General features: G+C 54.5%; 2 protein-coding genes across 2 annotated transcripts in view; both read left to right on the top strand.

Moving 5' to 3' along the window:
- Positions 1-548: 548 nt before the first annotated feature.
- AIF1L (allograft inflammatory factor 1-like) lies at positions 549-15899 on the top strand. The gene is made up of 5 exons (XM_006754186.2): positions 549-729; positions 6391-6457; positions 8644-8685; positions 10969-11131; positions 13721-15899. Exons 1-5 carry the CDS (start codon positions 622-624, stop codon positions 13806-13808), a joined length of 468 nt encoding a protein of 155 aa, XP_006754249.1. The 5' UTR covers positions 549-621; the 3' UTR covers positions 13809-15899.
- A 1568-nt stretch (positions 15900-17467) lies between these two features.
- NUP214 (nucleoporin 214kDa) overlaps positions 17468-23378 on the top strand; it is a 68540-nt gene continuing 62629 nt past the window's right edge. Inside the window, exons 1-5 of the mRNA XM_015567742.1 lie at positions 17468-17650; positions 19597-19792; positions 21292-21443; positions 22278-22476; positions 23135-23205. Coding sequence (XP_015423228.1) covers positions 17606-17650; positions 19597-19792; positions 21292-21443; positions 22278-22476; positions 23135-23205 — 663 coding nt within the window. The 5' untranslated portion in view covers positions 17468-17605. The remainder of the gene's footprint in view (positions 17651-19596; positions 19793-21291; positions 21444-22277; positions 22477-23134; positions 23206-23378) is intronic.

Genomic DNA, 23378 nt, shown 5'->3' with positions numbered 1-23378 from the left:
AGCTGGGCACGGCAGGCTGTGTATCTCTGCCCAGAGGGGTATCTGTCCCCAGCTCCTCCCGGGCAGCGGGGGACCTCTGTGACCTGACCCAGGCACCACGCAGGTATGTCTTTTCCTGTGTACTGACAGTGCCACTGTGTCCCTGCCCAGGTGAATGTGCCCAGCTGGCATCACTGGGCACCCATCTCTCTTGCTCTTCCTTAATATATTATAAAGGAGGTGGTGATAAGCGGTCACGTGAGCCTCCGAGGATTCAGTGTCCCCACAGGTCCAGCCAGTGGCGACCTCAGTGTGGCCATGTCACAGGAAGCAAGCGATGGAATTTCTGCAGGGTCTGCTTTACTGGTTAGCCCGATGAGGTGTTTTTCTTCAGCTGCCCCATCTGTTGGCGAGGACACGGCGTCCGGATGAGGCCCCGGAGCTGCTGTGGGGAATGTGAGCCTGCTGTCCTTGCGGGTGCATGTTACAGGCTCCGTCTACGTGCCAGGCACCAGGCTGGGCATTTGTGGTCTCGTCCTGGCCCTTTAAGAACCTGTGCGCTGCGTCATAGGCCTGACAACCTGGTCTAGTACCGCCTGGGCTCGGGGTTTTCGCCCAGGGTTTCAGCCACCAGCCCCTTGGATGGCCTCCAAGATGGTGATATCCGCCCGTCCCAAAATTCTGCTGCAGCTAATACGTAAAGACGAGCCTGGAGGGCCAGGAGCAAGCAGCCGGGAGCAGGTGCTAGAGGTACCGGCCCAGAAAGAGAGTTAAGTCTGGGGGAATCAGGCAGGTGGTAGGGATCCGGGCTGCCAGCCTCTGCTGGTTAGGGAAACAGCCCCTCCCCGCCATGAGCACTGGGATGGACTCCCGTAGGTGGGGAGACTTGATGTGCTCATAGGAGCAGCAGTGGCAGGTGTGGCTGCAGGCACTGTCCCCCAGGCCGGAGATGGGCGCGCTCTGCCCGTGTGGATGGACTGTCACTGCTAGGTCAGCCAGGTGTCCAAAGTAGAGCTTGCCCTTGAGGAGGGATGGCCATCCCAAGACTCGCCAGCGGGACTTTGTGGCACAATGTGGGACAGGGAGTTGTGGGTGGGTCACTTCTCTGCCCTTGCCCTGCTCGCAGTTACCTCTCTGGGTGATCCAAACGCATAATGGTAATTGCTAACCCTTGGTAAGGGTCTATGCGGTTAGCTCATTTCATCCAAGCCAATGAGGAGATGCTGTTATTATGATCCCATTTCACAGATAAGGAAACCGAGGCCCAGAGTGGGAAAGCAAGTTGCCCAGGGCTACAGAGCTAGGAAGTGCTGGATCTGGGATTTGAACCCTAGCACCCTGATTCAACTTCCCTCCCCGCCCCGTTGCCCCACACGCCCTGCACTCGGAGTTTATGTGAGGCTTCCGACCGTGTGGCTTTAGGCAAGACCTTTCCCATCTGAGGCCTCAGTTTCCCCAGATACTGAACAAAGAGGACCAGCTGGATGCTCCACGTTCTGATATGGATGTTTTAATGGCTCTGTCACCATCTGGGGCCTTGCCTTGGACACCCCAGCTTGGGGAGTGACTGCTCAGCTCACAGCTTCCTGTTTCCGACCCCAGGCTCCTGCCTGCTTGCTTTTCCTGGCTCTTTGCCAGGGACTGCCCAGGCCACCAGGCCTCTGAGCCTGCCCCTCTGCTTAGCAATGGTCACTCTCAGAGCCCTTCACTCCTGAAGGCCTGATAGCAGTTGCCGCAGCTGGAAAGGCGTGTCACTGGGCACAGTGGGCTGGAGTGGGAGAGGGGGTGGGGGTAGCATAAACCCCCCCACACACCCTGTCCCCTGAGGGTTACCGGGTGGGCCCCTGGCTCTGGAATAACCTCCTTCTGCAGCTGCCCAGGAGGAAAGGTAACTCCTGGTATTGGCTTTCTTTGCTCAGAAACCTGTGGTCAGGCCACCTTCTCCGTGTTCAGGGCAGGGAGGGAGCTGGATGGTGAAGGGAGATAGCCCATGAACTGTTGAAACGTCATCTGGAGCAGGTTGAGCAACCTCCCTGGGCCTCAGTGGTCCCATCTGTCAAGTGGGGAGGCCGCTAGAGGGGAAAGGGACATCGTGAGCAGCCTGCATCGGGGAAGGACGCTTGCTTCTGGTCTTTTTACTGGGCCGCGTGGTCTGGACGATGAGCTGAGGTTGTCAGTGGATCGTGCAGATAGAAATAACAGATGACAGGCAACCGCACACACTGATTTAGCACTTACAGGTGCCAGGCGCTGTTAGGAAATTCACAGGCATTTCCTCACATACTGTCCTTCTCAGAACAAGCCGGTGAGATGTTTGCATCCTTCCTACAGATGAGGAAACTGAGGCACAGACCAGCGAAGTACTTTTCACACAGCTGCTAAGTGGTTCACACCCAGGCGTCTGGCTCCAGCGTGCCCTCTCTGGGTTTCGGCTTTTGCTTTACTTCCAAAGGGGGCTGGCCTCTCTCTCTGTCTCCTCTGCCTGGGGACCCAGAGTCAGGGCAGCCAGGGGTCCTGGAGTCTGCACAGATAGGGTGCCTGCCGACTGGGTGTGGCTGGGCCGGAGGTTGGGCAAGAATGTGGGGAGCAGACCACCTGAAGGGGAGGAAGCTGCGGGCTGCGCATAAGCAGGAACCACGACTCTGGAGCTTGGAGGTGGGGTGGGAGCTGGCAGCCCAGCCAGTGGCGCTCCTGCTCCTGCTCCTGCCACCCGCCTTCCCCGGCCCTGCCAAAGGCAAGTCCACACAGCTGCCCAGGCCCAGGGCCAGCAAGGGCTGCCTACCACCCACCAATGGGTCAGTTGCTTTTCCCACCCCTGGTCACTCTGTGGCTCAAGCATTTGTCACTTTTGGCTCTAAGAAAAAATGTGATTCTAATCATTGAGTCACTCACCCCCGCTACGCCCCCTATTCCCCCCCACCCCCGGCTCTGTCACACACGTGCATGGGCAAAGCTGCCTTGCCATTTCGGGTGAGAGAGGAAAAAGTCATTCTGGCCAAATGGCAGGCTTCTCCATTCATTCAACAGATGTTTATTAAGGGCCTACTACGTGCTGGGTGCTAAGTACCTGGGAGGCACAAGACAATAAACAGGTGCTTCTAGAACTTGTGGCCGAGGGCCGGCCTCCTCCCATCAACCCCCCAACACCCACTTCCTCAGGTCGCTCACCTTCCCACGAGCCTCCTCTGTGGACTTTCAGCCCAGCTTGGCCACTTGCTAGCTGTGCTGCTTTGAGCTCGTTATTTATCCTCTCTGAGTCTCGATTCGGTCACTCATCCTGCAAATATTTATTAAGCACCTACTATGCGGAACCTACCTTCTCACAGGGGGAGACCCGATGGACAATACCTTTAATAAGCAATTACATTGTGTTAGGAGGGGATTCATCCCATGGAATAGAAGGAGACGCCCTGGAAGGTAAGGCGGTAGGAAGTGGAGGCAGGCGCTGCAGTGGGGTGGACGGGGCCGGCCTTGTTCAGAAGGTGACAGTTGAGCAAAGGCTTGAAGGCGGCGAGGGAGAAAGCCGTGTAGAAATGTGGAGTTGCCCGGCAAGCGTGGCTATGGTTGAGCATCGACCTATGAACCAGGAGGGCACAGTTTGATTCCTAGTCAGGGCACATGCCCAGGTTGCAGGTTTGATCCCCTACTGGAGGCAGGAGGCAGCCAATCAATGATTCTCTCTCATCATTGATGTTTTTTTCTCTCTCTCTCCCTCTCCCCTCCTCTCTGAAATCAATAAAAATATATTAAGAAAAACAAGCGTGGAGATGAGGGGTCCAGGCAGGGGGCCCAGGAGAGCAAAGTCCCAGTGGGAGCAAGCCGGGCCAGGCCGGGTCGATCCAGCCAAGGGGAGTCGTCATCGCACTCCGGGGTTCCCGCCGCACTCCTGTCCTTGCTCTCGGTCGCTGCCTGGTTGTTCACGTTCATCTCTGTGATTGGCCTCCAACACCCAAGCCCACGCCCTACGCCGTGAGCCCCGTCTGCCTGGATTCCTAGAGGTGGTCAGGACACATTCCTAACGGCTCCGGCCGGTACAGGGTTTCTGGTCGACCAGAGCGTGGGAGCTGGGAGAGCCCCAGGTGCCGGGCCTTGCCTGTGCCTCCCGCCGCCCGCCCGAAGGTGTCCCTGTTCCTTCCGTGGTAGGTCTTCCTTACGCATCACCCCAAAGTCTGGGAACCACTCCCACTCGTCCCTCCGCTGGACAGGTTTGGGGTCTGTGACCCCGGCAGGTGCCTGGTTTGCTCGGGGTCACAGACAAGAGTTAATTGTCCTACTTTTGGTCGCTGGTGGAAAGAGCTCTGAGAGGCAGCCAAGGGGAAGGGGAGTCCTGGACGGAGCCAGCAGAGGAGGGCAGCCTCCCCGGCAGCAGGAGAAGGTTGAAGGTTCCAGCTCCAGCTCAGTGCAGGTGGGGCTGTGCGCCGTGCATGGTCACGAGGCCCCAAGCCAGGCCTCGGGGCCGCCCTCCACCAGGCTGCTGGGGGCACAGGTCCTGGCATCTGGTGCGCACAGGTTCCAAACCAAACTGCGTTTCCTCAGCGCCCGGACTTGAGACGTATTACCCGAGCTCTGAGGTCCTCCTGTTCTTACCTGTAAAACCAGCGTGCTAGGGGATCTAATGGGGAGCACAGCGAGGGGGACATGTTGGCCTGTTTCTCCTTCTCTGTCAGAGGGTCTGGGTTCACATGCAGACACTTGGTCCCTGGAACGGGTCAGGTTCTGCCTCAAACTAAATCACACCCGTTGCGTAGTGAGCACGGCCGACGAGCGCGGTTATCCCCGAGGAGGGACAGGTGCCTGGAGAAGTGGGTAAGGAGGGGACTGAGATCTGAACCCGGAGTGCTTTCTCACCCGTTCGGCTTTTGGTCATTCTCTTGTTCTACTTTAAGCCTCTAGGGCAGTGGTTCTCAACCTTCCTAATGCCGCAACCCTTTAATACAGTTCCTCATGTTGTGGTGACCCCCAATTTCATTGTTACAAACTGAACATAATTAAAGCATAGTGATTAATCACAAAAACAATATGTAATTATATATGTGTTTTCCGATGGTCTTAGGTGACCCCTGTGAAAGGGTCGTTCGACCCCTAAAGGGGTCACGACCCACAGGTTGAGAACCGCTGCTCTAGGGGGGTTACATGACAGGCTGGGAAGATAGTGAGCTCCCTGTCCTAGGAGATGTGTAAGTACAGGCACATCTTAGTGGGAAGTAGCAGCATGAATTTAGAAACAGATTGAGTGATTGACAGATGTCACTGACTACCACTGTGAATGCTCCGTGTAATCTTAGGATAAGGGCTCTGTCTTACTTGCCTTGGTCTCACCTGCTCCCTTGCTGCCTGGCACACAGCAGTGCACACTGCGGTCCCTCCAAAGCTGTTGAATGAATGAGTCAGTGAATGAATGAGGAGTGATGCCCATGTCCAGTCGGCTCAGTAATGAGGAAAGTGCGGTCCAGAGAAGAGAGGGCATTTGCGGAGTCCGGTGCTAGGGTGGGCACACACCCTCTGCTTCCCCGTGTGCACGCGGGTTCTAGGGCGGTTTGAAGATTAGCAACGACGCCCTGTGCTGGTAGAGCAGGTGCTGACGAATGGGTAGCTTTTGTTTTAAAGCCAGATGAATGCCTGCCATCTGCCCATCTTTAAGGGTCGAGGTCAAGGATATAGACTTTGAATGAGATGGAGCTGAACTGAAGCTCCGGCTGTGTGAGCCTCAGTTTTCTCATCTGTAAAATGGGAAACTGTTGGGTCCACTGGCGGATCCAAAGAGAGCATGTGGGTAGCTGCTTCATTCTGGGGCTCTTGTTGGTGGCCCTGACCCTCCCTATCTGGTTCTGAAAGGACTCATCTGAATCTCTCCCAGCATCGGAGGGGAAGGTGGGCCTATTTTACAGGTGAGGGCACGGAGGAGAGGGGGAAGTGACCTCCCAGGCAACGCACAGTCACATTCTGGCTGGAGCCGAGACAAATAACAGGACGGCTGCTTATGGAGCACTTGCTGTGTCCAGGAGTCACACACGCACTCCCCTTGGATTCTCATGCAAACTCCAGAAGCAGCTGCGATGATTATACCCCCGGAGAGAAAGCACTAGAAAACCAGAGAGGAATTCGTGCGCTAGGGTCACGTACCTGAGCAGTTACTGTGGAACCAGGCAGCTCGTCTTCGGGCTCACTGCTTCCGGGACCCCAGAGCCGGGTGCCCTGGGGGAGGCAGGTCCCTGCGGTGGTTGAAGGTGTTCCATCTTCTGGAGCAGACCCTCCAGGCCCCGCCCGGCTTCTGAGCCCACTTCCTCCGCGGGGGCTGGACTCGCACGTGCATGTCTGACCTGGCGGGAGAGGAGGCCGGGGCACTGGGCCTCCTACGGGCCAGTCCTGCCTGCTGCCCCCTTGCTCAGCTCTGCCCTCTCGCCTCTGTAGGAGTTTCTCTGTGACCAGAAATACAGCGATGAAGAGGACCTGCCAGAAAAGCTCTCAGCCTTCAAAGGTGAGCGGGGCTGGCTGCCCCCCACGCCCCGGCCCCCATACGGAGGATTCCTTGTCCCCAAAGAGCCAGGCTGCACCCGTTTCCTCCAGAACGCCCCTATTCCAGGTGGGCTGCAGAACAGGGTGCCCAGTGAGAGGGGGCAGGCCCCTCCACGGCCTCCAAGCCCCCCTGGCCCCTCACCCCTCTCCTGTGGGCCTCAATCTGCCCCTGCCCCTCTCCCCACAGCTGCCCCGCGGCTCAGGTTGGCTCTGCCACCGCTGCCCAGGCCCTGCGCGCTCCGGGCCCAGCACACAATCAGGTCTTTGTAGCAGCCCTGGCCTCTCCCCCTCCAGCTCTCCCCTCCAGCGGGGAGCTTCGCAGCCCCTGTGGAGAATGGACGTTTGTGTCTGCGCAGTGGGCCAGGGGGCAGAGTTTCTGCCCATTGAATCCCAGCAGCACGGGATGAAAAGGAAACAGGGCCGGGCAGCCCGCGCGCACGCGGGGAGGGGGCGGCATAAAGGTCCCTCTGTTCCGGCCACCGGCGCTTGGTTCCGGGCCAGCGGCTTGAGAAAGGAGAGGAGCCCTGCACATAAGGAGCAGGCGCGCCCACCTTTCCTGCAGGGCAGGGCGGGGGCAAGATTTCATTAAACTGTCACTTTCTCAATGAGGTCTGCCCTCAATCATAGCAACACTTCTCCCCCCACCACAGCCCTGATCTCCACTACTCTGCTTACCACTAGAGGAGAGGCCCGGTGCACAAAAATTTGTGCACTCAGGGAGGGGTCGAGCATCCCCCCGCCCCCAGCCGTGGCACTGCGGGCCGCCTCCCAGCTCCCAGCAGAGAACCTGCCCGGTCTCCTCAAACTGCCCACACTGCGGCTGTCCGGGCAGGACACCATTGGCTAAGCGTGCCTAGTTGACCTGGGGAAGCACTTCCCCTGCGGTGTTGTGAGCTCCCTGAATCATCCCCATTGGCCATCTTTAACTTAGAGAAAGTCAGCTCAGAGAGGTGGGGTCATTCGCCTGGGCTCGCACAGCTCCCCTTGGGCGGAGTTGGGGCTCGAACCTACATTGACCTCATTCCAAAACCCCTGCTCTTAACCATAATGCGATGGTGCTTTTTACACTAAAAAAATATTGGGAAGTAGCAGCATGTATCCCCACCCCTGCCCTGTCGCCCTCCCCCTGCCAATCATCCCTAGGAGGGCCTGGCAAGGGAGGAGCAGCCCTTCCCCTCTCTCTAGTCACCGATGGGGTCACTCTTCAAAGGTGGCCCTGGGAAAGGGACAGGTGTCTGGGTAGCAGGTGCTGGGGGGGGGGCGGGGGAGGGTGGTGCCCAATTAGAAAGGCTGGGAGGCCTGAGGCCTGAGGAGGAGCCCTGTGACTACCTGGGAGGGACGTGCCAGGCAGAGGGTGGCAAGCCCAGTGGGACCAGCTGGGGGGCCAGGCGCAGCAAGCCAGTGGGTGGAGCAAGGGGATGGAAGGCGAGGCAGCCTGAGAGGCTCCTGAAAGTCTGGGGCCTCGAGGCCCCTGGGAGGACCTCAGCCCCTGGGAGGACCTCGGCTCTTGGGGCTGGCTGCTCCATGAGGCGCCCCGAGGGCCCTGCTCTCCTGCAGGCGCCGGGTGGGCTGCCCGAGGCCACAGGGCTTGCTTGCACACACTGCCCCCGACAGAGATGCCAAGGTGTCCACGTCATTCTCTCGCTACTGGGGGTTCCCGGGACCCCTGGATCGGGACGTTGGGCTCAGTCTGTAGGTGAGCTTTGTGGGGAGGGCAGGCCCATGGGCACTCCTCCGGAAGAGCATTGGCTTCTCAGTGTTGCCCGCGACCCAAAGGTCCCGAACCACAGGGACTCCTTACGGTGGTGCCCGCCCGTCTGCCTCTCCCGGGCCCGAATCTGTTATAGTCACTGAGGCCGATTGACAGCCAGCGTCACTACTGGGACCCGGAGGGAAACAGCTGTGCCGCGTGGGAGAGGGTCAGAGGGACCCCTCCCGCCTTTCTCCGTGGCCCACAGGAGAGCAGTGCAGGCAGGACGAGCTCTTTTTTCAGCTGAGATGGTGGGACTGGTGTGAGACCCCCACACGGATGAGGAGTTAGGGGTGGGCTCCCCAAGGACCTGGCCAGTTCCCTCAGGGGAGTCACTGGGACCTGCAGGGGCCACCCTTCTTCCAAGCTAATGCCGGTGTTTGCTCTGTGCTTTCCAGAGAAGTACATGGAGTTTGACCTGAACAATGAAGGCGAGATTGGTGAGTGAGGCCGCGAGAGTGCTGGGGGACCAGGGTGCTTGGTGGGTGGACGGTGTGACGGTCCAGAGAGCTGCACAGACTCGCCTGATGTGTGAGGTGTCAGGAGTGTGAGGGGCACACACCGAACCTTCCCAATGGGCGGGGTCAGCTGAGCCAGGGTGGAGCCCGACTGCCTTTACCCTGGATCCATCGCCCCGAACTTCTCTTCCCACCGTTTCCCTCCCAACCCGCTCCTGCCCACGCCTCGGCCTCCCACCCCAGGGGACCCAGCATAGAGGATGCCACCCCAGCGGGGGCTGGAGGTGCTCAAGCTTTTGACACCCTGGCTCAGGGGGCTGGGGTTTCCTTGGTCCCCAAGCCTCTCCTCCCATGTGTTCACTGTCCTGCAGCTGACAAAGTGCCTCGTGTACACTGGGTCCCTCCTCCAACAGACCCTCATCCTATCCACCATCCAGACGCTGCGGGTGACCAACGCCTGTCCCCTGGCACCAACATTCAAGACCATGTCTTGGCCTTCACCAGTAGCAGAACAACATGGTCAAGGCTGGTTTAATCATCCCATTTCACAGTTGAGGAAACTGGGGCTCAGGGGGACGAAACAACTTGCTCAGGGCACGTGGTTGTTAGGTGGCGGGCCCGGGTCCTCATCCCTCCTCCGGTTCACCCTGAACTCGTGTTGCTGCGTCCCTACTCCTCTGTCTTCTCTCTTTCTTCCCCCTTTCGGGTATTTTTATTGTTTTTCCTCTTCAGAAAAAAAATTATATCAAGTTAAAACATCAGAAAAAATTTGGGAAAGCCCAGCAAAGCACAAAGACAAGTAGACGTCACTCACCCACAGCCCACCTCCCAGAGATAACTGCCCTGCGCGGTTCATAGCCTTCCACGCTTTGTTCTCGTCACAAGTGCTGTTTTATAGCGTTTTTAGAACCTCCTTTATTTTAAAAAGTAACATATTGTGAGTATTTTGACATGTGATTTACTTTTCTTTTGAAATATAATTAGTGGCTGCATAATATTCCATTGTGGGGATGGACTGTAATTCATTCGGCCAACGCCCTAGTGTCATTGATAATCCTGCGAAGACCATCTTTATATGTGAATCTTTGTCCACATTATTTCTTAAGAGTAAATCTCAGGAATTAGACATCCTGGGTCAGAGGTTTTTGAAGCATCCCGCCAAATGGCCTTCCAGAAAGTTCTTGCCAGCTTCGAGTCTGGCCAGCAGCTGTGGGAGCCCTTTCACTCCTTCCTGCAGAGGCTGCCCAGCTTTCTTTGAAATGCCCTGGACATCCTGGCACCGAGGGGTCTGGCACCGGTCCTGCCTGCCCTGCCTCTCGGGTGCGCTGGCTTCAGGGCCGGCCCTAAACCTGCCTGCAGCACCCCCTCCCGCCACCCTTTGCTGACCATTGTTCAGGGAACAATCCGAAGGAAATGGGAGCCGGGTGGTCAGAGGCAGGACTCCTCGGGGCGCAGTGATTTTCTGGTGCCTCCCTTGTTTTTCTCGAATTTTGTTCTTTTGTTGCTTTTCCTGCTCTGCAGGGGTATTTTTGGACCCTCTCCCTTCTGGCCTAAGTGGTGCCCTTGACTGCAGGGTGGGAGTGGCAGAGGGGAGAAGCTGCCCCCTGGCGATGATGTCGATGCCTGGGGTCAGGCCAAGTCCCTGACCCCACCTCGCTGGGCAGTGGCCTCCTGGCTCCCTGGGCAGCAGGCCCAGGGCTCCCCCTACCCACGGGGAGCAGCTGAGATCACAGGAAAGAATAGCTGCTCATCGCTGTGCGCTGCCTCCTGCCGGGTGCTTCTGACGCATCATCCCTCCCAGTGGTCCCATCAACCTGTTGTTTTTTTAAATATATTTTTATTGATTTCAGAGAGGAAAGGAGAGGGAGAGGGAGAGATAGAAACATCACTGATGAGAGAGAATCATTGATTGGCTGCTTCCTGCACGCCCCTCAATGGGGATCGGGCCCACAACCTGGACATGTGCCCTGACTGGGAGTCGAACTGTGACCTCCTGGTTCATAGGTTGATGCTCAACCACTGAACCACGCTGGCCGGGCCCATCAACCCATTTGACCACCGATGGGAGCAAGGGTTCAGCGAGGTTAAGTATCTTCCCCCGGGTCCCACAGCTGGGTTCCAACCCAAGTCTCTGTGACACTAGAACCACTAACCACTAGTCTACATGGCCCCCGAAGGATACAGGGTGGGAGTGATAGGTCCCTAGAGCAGCAAGGCCATGGACTTGCCTGCCTCCCCTTCACGGGCCTGCTTTTCCTCCCGCAGACCTGATGTCTTTAAAGAGGATGATGGAGAAGCTTGGGGTCCCCAAGACCCACCTGGAGATCAGGAAGATGATCTCGGAGGTGACAGGTGGGGTCAGCCACACCATCTCCTACCGAGACTTTGTGAACATGATGTTGGGGAAACGGTCGGCCGTCCTCAAGCTGTGAGTACCTCCCGCCTCTCCCGGGGCCTCTGAAGGCCCGGTCACTGTGTGTGGAGGGGCCCCTGGCCCGTGTGGCCGCCGGGCAAGGCTTTTCATTTCTCTGAACCTGCCTCCTTACCTGTCGAATATCACACTAGCGTGTACCGTGCAGGTGGCATTAGCCTGTAGCAGAGGCCGGGTAGAATCGTCACTCAGTAATTGGCAGCTATGATGACAGTGGCAATGGCGATGACAAAGCTACTGGCAAAACTTTCTGAACCTCAGTTTTCTCGTGTGTAAGTGGCTCTACCACCCAGGGGGTGGTGTGAGCATAATCTAGACTTAAACACCGCTCTAGAGGGCGGTAGAGTGGGCGTGCTACTCATCTGTAAGATAGAGATGTAATAAATATCTTCCATGAAGCGTTGTCCTGAGGATTCCTGAGATAACACACCCGAGAGTCTAGCCCGGTACCTGGCTGATGGCACCTAGACCCGTGGTGGCTAAAGTCACACCTATGCGCAGGTTCTTCCCCACGGGGAGCTGCAGAGAAACTCCCTGCAGAGTCTCGCGGTATTTGAGCTGAAAAGGACCTCTCTTGGCTTTCATCAAATAAGATTAACTTTTTTTTTTGTCAAATAGACTTGTCTCATTTTACAAACGGGGAAGTTGAGGGTCCAGGAGGCTAAGTAACCGGCTCGTGAGCCCACAGTTGGAGCTGGTCAGAGCTTTTCGTGTGGGTGGGGCGGGGCCGGAGGTGTGCTGGGAAAGCACCAGGGTCAGATGGCCCTGGAGGGGGCGGGGTAGCGATCAGTGACGATGCTAGTAAAAGGACATCGAAGATTTCGTGCCCATTTACTGTGTCAGGCACTTGACGCTTTAGACCAGGGGTCCTCAAACTACGGCCCGCCGAAAACATTTATCCAGCCCGCTGGGGGTTTTTGCCGCCGCTGCCTGTCCTGCTTAGCAGCCGACTCATCCCGGGCCCACAGTGCACATGTGTGGAATGTCTGAGGAACAGTGAACTGGCCCCCTGTTTAAAAAGTTTGAGGACTTTTGCTTTAGACTTACCATTTGTTAATTCAGCAAACATTTACTGAGTACCAACTGTATGCAAGGAATTATTCTAGGTGCTGGGGACACGAGTTGCTGGCCTCCTCCTGGAGCTCACATTCTAATGGATAAAAACACCAGGTTGTAATGGTGTCATCCAAAAATCACAAAGTGGGATGAGGAATGGAGACGATACGATGGGGGTAGGAAGGACCTCACTGAGAAGGCGACATTGACCAGAGCCCTGAGTGAGGGAGACGGAAAGAGAAGAGTCACGTGAAGACCTGGGGGAAGCTTTCCAGGCAGAGGACATGGCGCGTGCAAAGGCCCTGGGGCAGAATGTGCTCCTGTTTTCAAGGGACAGCAGAGAGTCCAGGCTGTCTGGGCCATTAGTCAGGACACCGAGTGGAGGATAAGTCTGCAGAGGTGGGCAGGGGCCGGGGCACATGGGGCCTTGTAGGCCCCAGTCAGACTGGGCATTTTGTCCTACGGTGGAGGGAGGTCACTGGAGTGCTCTCAGCTAGGGGCTGACTTTAAAAGGCCCCTCTGGCTGCGGCAGGGGCGAGACGTGGCAGGGAGGCCTGTGCAGGTGAGGGATGCAGTGCTCGCTTGGAGAGGTGCAGTGCCGGGGGGCAGGAGCTGTTGGCCTGGGCAGTGATTTTGGAGGGAGAGCCGGAAGCACTGCTTCCTTGCCCAGATGTGGGGCGTAGAGGAAAACAGGGAGTCTGAGGAGTCTAAAGTCTGAGTAACTGCGTGAGCGACTGTGCTGTGTGCTTGGCAGGAAGAACAGGCGGGGAAGGTGGTAATCAGGGCTCAGGTTTTGATGTGTTCAAGGGAAGGGCCCTTCAGACAGCCAAGGGGAGAGGGGGAGGGGGGAGCTGGCGGTGCAGATCTGCTCAAGACAAGCTGTTTGTGGACAGTGGCCCTTTGGGTGGGATTTAAAGCCGGGGGGACGGGAAGAGCCCAACCAGGGAAGGACTGATGCCTGGAGCAGCTCCAGGAGGGAAGCACTTGGCACCCTCACCCTCCCTTCCAGGTGGAAACACGAGCATCAGCGGGGTCGAGTGCCTCGCTGGAGTCCCCAGCTGGGAAGTCGTAGGTTGGGGCTCAAATCCAGCTGTTTCCCGCCGGAGACCACACCATGAATCCCTACCCTCAACTCGCCAGACCTTCCTCTCAGAGCAGTGCGAGGTTTTTGAAGATCAGAAGGGGTTTTGAGCAAAGCTGTGGCCCAGCCTAGTTCCGCCTCCTCCAGGCAGTGTCATTAGGGGAAGGTGCATGGCCTAGAAGTCAGAGATTCCGAGTCTTGTCCTGCTCGGACTGCCTGTGTGGCTCTGAGGAGTCACACTGCCACTCTGCCCCTCAGTTGTCTCCTGTGTAAAATGGGACTGGGAGCCCCTCCCACGTAGCTGCCATCCTGGGCTTCGGAGAAGACCCCGCTGCAAGATGTCTGGAGGGCGCTCTGCTGAGGACCCTGCCGGGGAAGGCTGGAGGAGCTGTCCCTGGATAGGAGGGTCCTAATCCTGTTGTTTTCTCTTTTCTCCATCTCCAAACCAGAGTCATGATGTTTGAAGGAAAAGCCAAAGAGAGCAGCCCCCAGCCGGGTGGCCCCCCTCCAGAGAGAGACATTGCCAGCCTGCCCTGAGGACCCCGCCGGGACCTGCCCCTGCCTTCCCTGCCCGTTCCTCCCTCCTTATCTCGCTGCTCTCTGGACTCATGTTTTGTCTTACTTGGGGTTTTTTTGGTCGTTGGGCATGTTTGTTTTTTTCATCTGCAGAATCAGTGATCTCTTTGTAAAGCGCAAATTATCTGCCTTAAAGGGGATCTGGGGCCCCTCCCTCGCTCCTTCCACCCTCCTCCCCACCCCCCACGCATGCAGAAGGGCTGACATCAAACCAAAAACGGGAGAGGGCGAGGCCAAGGCAGGGGGCTGGAAGCCTGTGATCCCCGCGCCTGGAGCCATCCTTCCCAGAGGCCTCTGCTCTTCGCCCCGGCTTGCTGGCCGGGCCCCGGTGAGGACCTCAGTCCAGCTTCAGGAGACCCTGGAGTAGGAACAAGGCTGCAGGGCCTCGCTAGGGATTCCTCAGACACAGGTCCGGTGCTCTCAGGGGTCCACGATGTGGCCACTCCCTGTCCTACCACCCAGGTGCCCCCCCCTCAGGCCAGGCTTCTCATCCTCAGTGAGCTGGCAGAAGGAGGAAGCAAGCAATTCGAGCCCTTCAAGAAGGTTCCGGAAGAAATCCTCCAGCCTTGCCCCCGGCCACCCTTTACAGGCAGCTCAGAGGGAGTCCTGTCCCTTGCTGGGCAGCAAAGGGCTTTGGAGAGAGAGGGGAGGCCAGGGGCCTTGGGGAGGGGGGTCGTCTCAGTCTCGTCCTACCTTGTAGGGAGGATGCTGAGGGCAACAGGCCAGGAGAAGGCAGAATAAAATGCTTGTGGCAAACAGAGCACAACTTGGCTAAGACAAGCAAGATCTGAGAAACGGGACGTTGCCTTTCCGATCCCAGTGCTTGGAAATGACTGTGCCTCCCCATTCGCCTCCCACCTCACGTCACTGTACTAGGTCATGCAACCGGTATTTATTGACCACCTACTATAAGCTCTAAGTCTCCCCGCTTCGTGCTGACATGTGCTGTGTCCACTGTCTCTGTAACTCACCTCACCCTTTCCAGATCGCCCCAAACCTTGAGCTTGGGCACTGGACTGGGGTCTCCTGTGTCCTCTATTACGGACTCACATGGTTTTGCAGCCCCGATCCACCCTGTAGGTTAGCTAAGCCCGTCCTCCCATGTCACAGGTGAGGAAACTGGTGGCCACAGGGGTTAAGTGCCTTGCCGGAGGTCAGGGGTTCATCAGGAGACGGAAGAGCCTAGACTGGAGCCCAGGTGTTCACATGCCCCGCCCATGCTTCCTCGCAGCTCTGGGCTGCCTCGCTGCTCCTAGGTCAGCACCGGGAAGACCCTTCCCAGTGCCTCTGAGTCAGCACCAGGGTTGGGGTAAGGGCCAACCCTGTAATTCTGCACTCGCTAGAGCCTTTCAGCTAAGCTGCTTCTCAGAACGCATGCATGCGGGTGTCACACTCGGCCGCATGTTGGCTAAGCAGGAAACTCAGCCCTGGCCCCACCTGTGCTCTGGAGTCCCTTACTCTGCCCGCTCAGGACTTAGATACACTCACCCACTGAATGTATTTATTAAGCATCTGCTATAGGCCAAGAGCTAAGAACCCAGCAGTGAAACAGACTCATATTTAGAGTCTAGTGGAGAAGTCAGACCCAGACAGGGAAAAGTGAGATGAATGTTAGGAAAAGGGGGCTCTGGGGTGACTGCACTGCAATCCTGGGGGAGCCAAGCTGGGCCCAAGACTAGGCAAGAGTCTTGGAGAAGCCTCTGCCCAACCTGAAGCGGCAAGGTGCTGTTGGAGCTGGAGCCAGCGTGGGTTCTTGGGGCTCCTCGGTGACCCATCATCTAGGGCCCAAGGAGCTGCCCTTCCAGCAGCATGAGGGCGTGGAGCCGGCAGGGAATGGGAAATAGCTAGGCCAGGTTCATTGGTTGGTCTCAACCAGTTCAGCAGCAGATTATTCGGCCATGGCTGGCTGAGCTTCAGGCTAAGGACCCGCTCAAATGCACAGGCCTAGTTGAAGTTTAAACCCAGCAAAAACAGTTCTCCCTGTAAATGTAAAATCTCGCCCCACCCCCTTCCCTGTCTTGGCTCCCCACCCCACCCCACCTCAAGATCATTACATAAGCAGCTGCCTATCCTCACCCCTCCCTTCTACCTCTCCTCTCTGGGACAGGATGCCTTTGAGCAAGGTAGAGCTTTCCTGGACTACCCACCATAGTGAGCGTACCTGATCCTCACTCAGAGAGCAGGGCAGAGCCAACCAGGCTTCTTTCAATAGGTCCCCCAGTTTACAAGACCACAGGCAAGACTCCTCAAGGGAGGAGAGCGAGGGATGTGTCCACAGCTCTGGGAAGGGCAGGCAGGAGCTCTCTCCTGGAGGAAGAAGGGCTCAAGAATGGCCCCTGGAGGAGGGGGTTAGGGGGTCTGCATGTATTTCAGGTTGTGGCTATTGGCTCCTGCACTCCGCTCTGACCAAGGGCTCAGCTTCTTAGATCTCCAGCTGTCTTCTCTCTGAAAGACCAAATCTAACCAATGGAACCAGAAACGGGGGGACTGCCAAGTGTGGCTTTGTCCCCGCGACTCGAAAGGAAGGTGTGCCAGGCAAGTTCAGGTGGATGCAGTGTGTGTGCGGCGTGCGTGGGAGCGTGTGTGGTGTTGGAGATCATCTCTACAAACTGGAAATAAAACAGACAAACTTACCCATGTCTCGATTGGTGTGTCCTGGGGGTGGGTTCCAGGCTCAACGGATTCTGAAGAGCTAGCGAATCGAGTAACTGGATGAGTGTGTCTTGTGTACCAGGCTCTGCTAAACACAGAACTTCCTCGCCTAACAACCTATGGAGACAGATTCTCTTTGTCATCATCCTTGTCTTACAAATGAGAACTGCTTGGAGCAGATCCGCAATTTGTCTCCTCCCCTCCAATACACACACACACACACACACACACACACACCAAAAACCTCTGTCCTGGAGCGTTTTTTACATAAATCCACTACAGAAATGTCCACGGAATAGTCGTCGATTAGCATATCCGGGGGAACTGGACTCTAGTCCCGCCCCCACCGCGCTCTGACCCTGGGGCACTGGGTAATTCCACCTTCACTGTGCTTCCAGTTACCGCATCAATTAAATGCAACGGCGGACGGGTGACTACGGTGTCTTGAAGATTAAATAACACACCTAAGGTGTTTTGCGGCTTCCAGGCTTTTGCTTCGTCAGCCATTACCTCGAAAGGAGCAAACAAAGCTGATGTTTAGTGCTCTTTAACCTCCTAAGTCTCCCGAGGCGAGGCTCTGCCCCATCCACTTTCTGAACGTCTCTTCTTTCACATACATCCCCCTCCGAAGCCCCTCTCGAGAGCGGCCCCGTGGATATTGGTCAAGTTCCTAACTTCCTGGACTCGGGAACCATGAATAACCGCCTTCAGCCAAGTGTTACTGAGGGGGTTTCCACTGAATCCTGAGCGTGGAAAGTTCAGACGTGCGCCGTCCAAACATAGAAACCAACACGCCCCACTCTGGCTGCGAAAGCGGGGACGGCACTTGGACGCTCCCGGGCGCAGGCGCGAGGGCCCCAGGGCTCCGCCCCCTACTGCTCGAGCCAGCCAATGGGAGGGGGCGGCCGGGAGAGCGCGAGAGCTCAGACAGTCCCTCAGCCTCTCTGGACGGGAACGCGTGACGCCATCCAAGCGCGCCGGAAGTGCGGAGGCCGCCCCGCGCCGCTAGCCTGGAGCGTAGGAAGTTGGCCTCGGAGCGGCCTGGGCTGTGAGGGGAAGGCCGCGCGGGGCAGCGGCCGTTGCTTCGACCACCTGAGGGCGGCGCGATGGGCGACGAGATGGATACTATGATCCCTGAGCGGGAGATGAAGGTCAGAGACTGGCCACGGCCTCCCTCCCTTCCTTAGTCCCGGCGTTGCCTGGGAGCCCGGCTGAACGGCAAAGCGCGGGTGCCGGCTGCTGCCCCGCCTCCTGCTTGAATATTTGCCGCGTCCAGAGTGTTCACCTGCCTGTCCTGGGCGCTAGGATGGAACCTTACCCCTCAACACCTGCCGGGGCTGGTCTTCCCGGGCTGGCCTCGTGTTACTCCGGCCACTTACATGTGGCGGTCGGAGCCGTGATAATAAGCTGTTTATCGAGCGTTCACTGTGCGCTACGCACTGAGTTGATCGTACAGCCACCGTGCGGAGTAGTTGTTAACATGGAGGAGCAAGTCCAAGTCTGGGAAGTGACTTTCCCACAGTCGCATTTAACAAGGAGGCAGAAATCTAGGCGGTGGTTGTACATTTTCTTAGCACCCTCTCCTGTCCACTCTCTCGGGACGACTTCCGGAAGGTGGTCCGGGCTCGCCCAGCGCAGAGCCAGGGCTCGGCCCCGGTCCGACGGAGCACTTCAGTGAATGGGAATAGAAGGGCTGTTTTGGTACCGGAGACGTGCCCAGGTCAGAAAACTACAGAGCGGGCCAGGTGACCGTAGTGATGGCTATCAACACCGGAGAGGGAGGAAGTCGCAGGAAGGTGGTAGGCGTTTGAAACCCTCAGTGTACAAAAGTGAAAGGCTGAGAAAGGCTGTCTTTGGCTCTTAACACGTTTGAAAATGTAAGCAAAGGGGAAAATTTGCATTCTTTTCTTCACCGAAACCTCAACTTAAAGATACGTTTAGAATGGAAGGAAAAGAAAACCTTTCACGAGTATAATACAGCTTAACATAGCGACTGGTAAATTTATGGAGCTCTTTTTGCCAAGAAAGCAATAAAAATATATTAAAAAAAAAAAGAAGTGGTGCACACCGGAAATTGCCTTTGAGTGCGTATAGGTACATTCACCGGAGACTAGGCCAGTCGGGCATTGGCAGGAGACTGGGGGAGGCTCCCAGGCCCTGCGGTTCTAAGGGGCATGAAAATGGGAGGAAGTGAAAACTTGACCTGGGTGGCGCTGGAGGTGGCAGCGGTGATGGCGTCCAGGGAGGCAGTGTTGTGGGGTAAGGCTCCATAGTGGATGGGTCAGGCCACGCCTGGCCTCAGAGCCTGTGTTAAAGGTGTGGGCTTGTAGGTCTTGAGCACCGAGATTGACCATGCATGACCTTTGGGTTTGTTTATTTTTGGTGGTGGCATTTGGTTTAGCACTTGATCCAGGTAAGTCATTCGTGGGATTTGGTTACCTTCCTGTGGCCATTGTTTCCTTATATGTTTGTTGGGTACTGCACTGGATAGTCCAGCTGACAGTGTAGTCAGGTGATGCTTTTGGTATTTAACAATTTATTAAGCACCACTCTGGGTCAGGAGTCAATACATACTACAAAATAGGGCAAGACTGTAAATAATAATAGATAACGACACAGCTTGTATGGAGGTTAAGACGATGAATAAGCTAGGAATTCAGCAAAGGAAACGTTTAGTGTGAGCTGGATTAGTCAAGGAAGACTTCATGAAAGGATTTTTTAAAATTTATGTCGTTGGCACTATCAGGTGGCTCAGTTGGTTAGAGCGTCATCCATACACCAAACGGTTGCAGGTTTGATCCCCAATCAGGGCACATACGGGCAGCAACTAATCAATGTTTCTCTCTCTCTCCCTTTCTCTCTCTAAAATCAATTTTAAAAAACATAATAAATTTATTTCATTGAATAAATATTAATAAACACTGTGCCAAGTACCACAATATGTACAGGAACCTTGAAAATGACTAAGCCACACAGTCCTTGGCCTCGGGGTAATAAGTATTTTTGTTCTACTGGACTCGAGTCTACTGGATTATGACAGTCATGATTTAATTTCCCATTTTCCCTGAATTGATCTTGTTTTGATGTCTCCCAACAGGATTTTCAGTTTAGAGCCCTGAAGAAGGTGAGGATCTTTGACTCCCCTGAGGAGTTGCCCAGGGAACGCTCAAGTCTGCTTGCCGTGTCCAACAAGTATGGCCTGGTCTTTGCTGGTGGAGCCAGTGGGTTGCACATTTTTCCCACTAAAAATCTTCTTATTCAAAATAAACCTGGAGACGATCCCAATAAGATAGGTAAGTCATTTGCTTTGTGTTGCATAGTAGGGAGGAGTGTAGTGAAGTACTAATATAGTTGCCTTCCCAAGAGCCATTCTAATATTAAAATGAAAACTGCTGTTAGTCCTCAGGTTGAGCCCAAGAATAAGTTCTAGGTTAGATGTTGGAAAACTGTCTGGTTCTCTTTGGTCCTTTGTTTTTTTTTTCTCTTGATGAGTTGTCCCTCTGAGCTGAGTCGAGAAGAACTTGACATTCTGCCCTGCGTTTGTTTTTGCTCAGCTGAAGCGGGCTTCTGGCTCTCTTGGAGAAGGTTTGCTGCATGGCTTTTTAGTTGGCACAACAGTTCCCTTCAAACAAGTGGGAATGTGTACTATTTAGAGCATTGTTGGAAAAGTATGGGTACAGGTTGGCAATATTGTGACTTACAAGAAATAACTTTTTTTAAGTTTCAAAAATAATTTATATATATATATTTGGTCTTCCTCCACAATTTCTGGCTCCCAGGTCCCACAGCTCTTGGAATTTCCTAAGTGTTGAGGGGGGGGGGGGGTGGTTGTTATGTTAGTGGCATAATTTTGGAAAGCACCTAAAGATGGGGGTTGGTTGTCAGTTAAACCAACCTTGTGATTAGAGGACTGGAACTTCTGATATGTCCCCCTCCCGCTACTCCCTCCCCTGATCAGGCTGAATTAATCACCAACGGCCAGTGATTTGATATCCTGCCGATGTCATGAAACCCTCATAAAAACCCAGGAGGATGGTTTGGAGAGTTTCTGAGTTGGTGACCATGTGGAGAAGCAGGGGAGAGCTGCAAGCGTGGGGAGGGCATGGAGCTCCACACCTTCCCATCGACCTTGCCTATGTCGCTCTCCCATCTGGCTGTTCCTGAGTTACATCCTTTTGTAATAGACCACTGACCTAGTCAGTAACATACAGTATTTCTCTGAGTTCTTTGAACGATTTTAGCAAATTATTTAAACCCACAGAAGAGGTTCTGGAACCTCTGATTTATAGCCAGTCGGTCAGAGTGAAGGTAACAACCTGGACTTGCAGTTGGCATTCTGAGTTGGAGGGGGTTGTTGAAACCTTCAATCTGTAGCCAGCTGGTCCGCAGCACAGAGACACTGGGCTTGTGGCTAGGCTTGAAGTGTGTGTAGAGGGGGGACAGTCTTGTAGGACTGAACTCTGAACCTGGAATCTGATACTGTTTCTGGGTAGATGATGTCAGAATTGAGTTGAATTCTCAGACACCTGAGAACTGTTTGTTAGTGTGGGGGCACCCCCCACCCCGGCATGGTAGAATGGGGTCCAGGAACCCAATTTAAGAACACTGTTTTCAACAAGGGCGACAGCCACAGTTCATTTCCCCAGGTTGTATACAGAAGAATTCCTGGAATACTTCATGCATCATTACAAATCTGTAAGAAAGCTGAGGCTTGTCTGCGTGACTAGGTACCAGGGCATGTGCATGGGTATGAACATTCCATTTCCTGCTTTGTCTTTTTTTGTTGTTATAGTTGATAAAGTACAAGGCTTGCTAGTTCCTATGAAATTCCCCATACATCACCTGGCCCTGAGCTGTGATAACCTCACACTGTCTGCGTGCATGATGTCCAGTGAATACGGTTCCATTATCGCTTTTTTTGATGTTCGCACATTCTCAAATGAGGTAAGCTACGGGCAGACTCCGGTGTCAAACTGGACCTAAGGTTTCCTGGTATTGAATCATAGCCTAGAGGTTCTCAGTTGACCCTTGAAGTCTTTTCTAGTTTAAATATGGATTTTTTTAAAGTCCTTAATTATAGAACCATAGGTGTTTGAAGTAGAAAGGACTTCAAGAAATTATTTCATAATAGCACCTGCCCCAAATTATTTCATATTTTGTTTACATATGAGGCAGCGGAAGCCTAGGGGGCTCTAGGAGCTTTAGGTCACTTGCCCAAGACCATAGTGTTAATGGGTAATGTCGGAGTAACACAGGCTGGGTCTCTGGCCTCCTAGTGCAGTGTTCTTCCATTCCCAGCAGTGTAGTGATGATAGCAGTCAACGGTAGGGAGTGCTTGTGCTGGCTGTGCCAGGCCCGTACTGGTGCTTTACATGCCTTATCCTTGTTTGTGCCTACCAGGGCCGGGCACAGTAGGTACTGCTGTCTTCACTTTATCGATGGAGAAACAGCCCAGAGAGTTTAAGTAACTGTCCAAGGGCCCAATGCTGTTACGAAGCAGAGCCCAGATTTTAATCTAGTGTCTGCTCTTTTTCGATTATTTTGCATTCGTGTATCCCCTGCTGGGAGTCCCTCCAGTGTGCTAAAATAATTGATTGCCATTTTCAACGTTGTGTTGACATTGTAACAAAGCGGTTGTTGTATAGAGCTAATTATTTTTCATTATCGAGAAGCGCAAACTGTAATTGGAGAAAACTTACATATTCAAAAATTTTCTCCAACTCTTAAACATCCATGCATTTATTAATTTATTTTTGCTCCGGGCATTTGTTTTCAAAGGCCAAACAGCAGAAACGCCCATTTGCCTATCATAAACTTTTGAAAGATGCAGGAGGCATGGTGATCGACATGAAGTGGAACCCCACTGTGCCCTCCATGGTGGCAGTGTGTCTGGCCGATGGCAGCATCGCTGTCCTACAAGTCACAGAAACGGTGAAAGTGTGCGGGACACTTCCTTCCGCGGTAGCAGTAACGTCTGGTGGGTGATGAAGGCTTTCACTAACTCACAGTAATGCTGATGTTTTAAAGTTAATTGCTGGAATTGAAAGCAAATGCATCTTTTGTTATATTTGTTATTATTTGGTAGAAGTGGAGACAGTGTTCTTTATTTCCACAGTTAATCTCCTTGAAGCCAAACAGCGTCCATGATTTCACTTGAATGTGCTTGGGTTTTCTGGAGAAGAAGATGTTTTGGTACAGCTGGTTTAGAACTGTGTTTTTGAGAGTAATTGTTTTTGGATCTGAAATAGTTGTACTATGAATGTCATTTGTACCTTTGAGGGGGTGGGGGGAAAGCATCAGAAATATCAAATAGGAGCAAGACAACGATTTCTTGATGTTCGGAAACCTGCGGTCCCTTGTCTTAGCTAAAGACTGCAGTTTTGTGTGCTTCCCAGCTCTCTGGGCAGTACTCCATTGAAAAAGCATTCTTATCAGTCGATTCGGTGGCCCAGCGATAAATCATAATTGTATCGTCATAGTGATTTTTCTTTTTCTTACTTTGCCGAGTGAGGGTGATCCTACAGTCTCCCATGGACTGAGAGAACAAGCGCTAGTGATTGTGTGCTGTTCGGTACAGACCTCGCTGGTTTGCTGCGTTTTCTTCCGTTTTAACTGGTGGCATTCTCTTTGCTCAGTGTGCTGGAGCCCCAAAGGAAAGCAGCTGGCCGTGGGGAAGCAGAACGGCACTGTGGTCCAGTACCTCCCTGTGAGTCTTGCCTTGGATTTCCAAACCGTCCTTACGGAAGCTACCCCCTGGTTGGAGGGTGGTTTGGGGGTGTCTGGTGTTTTTCCTATTGAAACGTACTGATGCTCATGGCAACATAGTTGTCAGTACACAGGTGAATGCAGGAGAGAGAGGCTGTCCCTTCCCTTCCATCC

Source organism: Myotis davidii, unplaced genomic scaffold, assembly GCF_000327345.1.
Source record: "Myotis davidii unplaced genomic scaffold, ASM32734v1 scaffold651, whole genome shotgun sequence".
Classification (NCBI taxonomy): domain Eukaryota; kingdom Metazoa; phylum Chordata; class Mammalia; order Chiroptera; family Vespertilionidae; genus Myotis; species Myotis davidii.
This window is presented reverse-complemented; position numbering and strand designations above follow the sequence as displayed.

Coding starts and splice junctions, on each gene's coding strand:
- AIF1L (XM_006754186.2), top strand. CDS start 622: ATGGCCTCCAAGATGGTGATATCCGCCCGTCCCAAAATTCTGCTGCAG. Junction 6,458..8,643: donor AAAGCTCTCAGCCTTCAAAG/GTGAGCGGGGCT, acceptor TGTGCTTTCCAG/AGAAGTACATGGAGTTTGAC. Junction 11,132..13,720: donor CGGTCGGCCGTCCTCAAGCT/GTGAGTACCTCC, acceptor TCTCCAAACCAG/AGTCATGATGTTTGAAGGAA.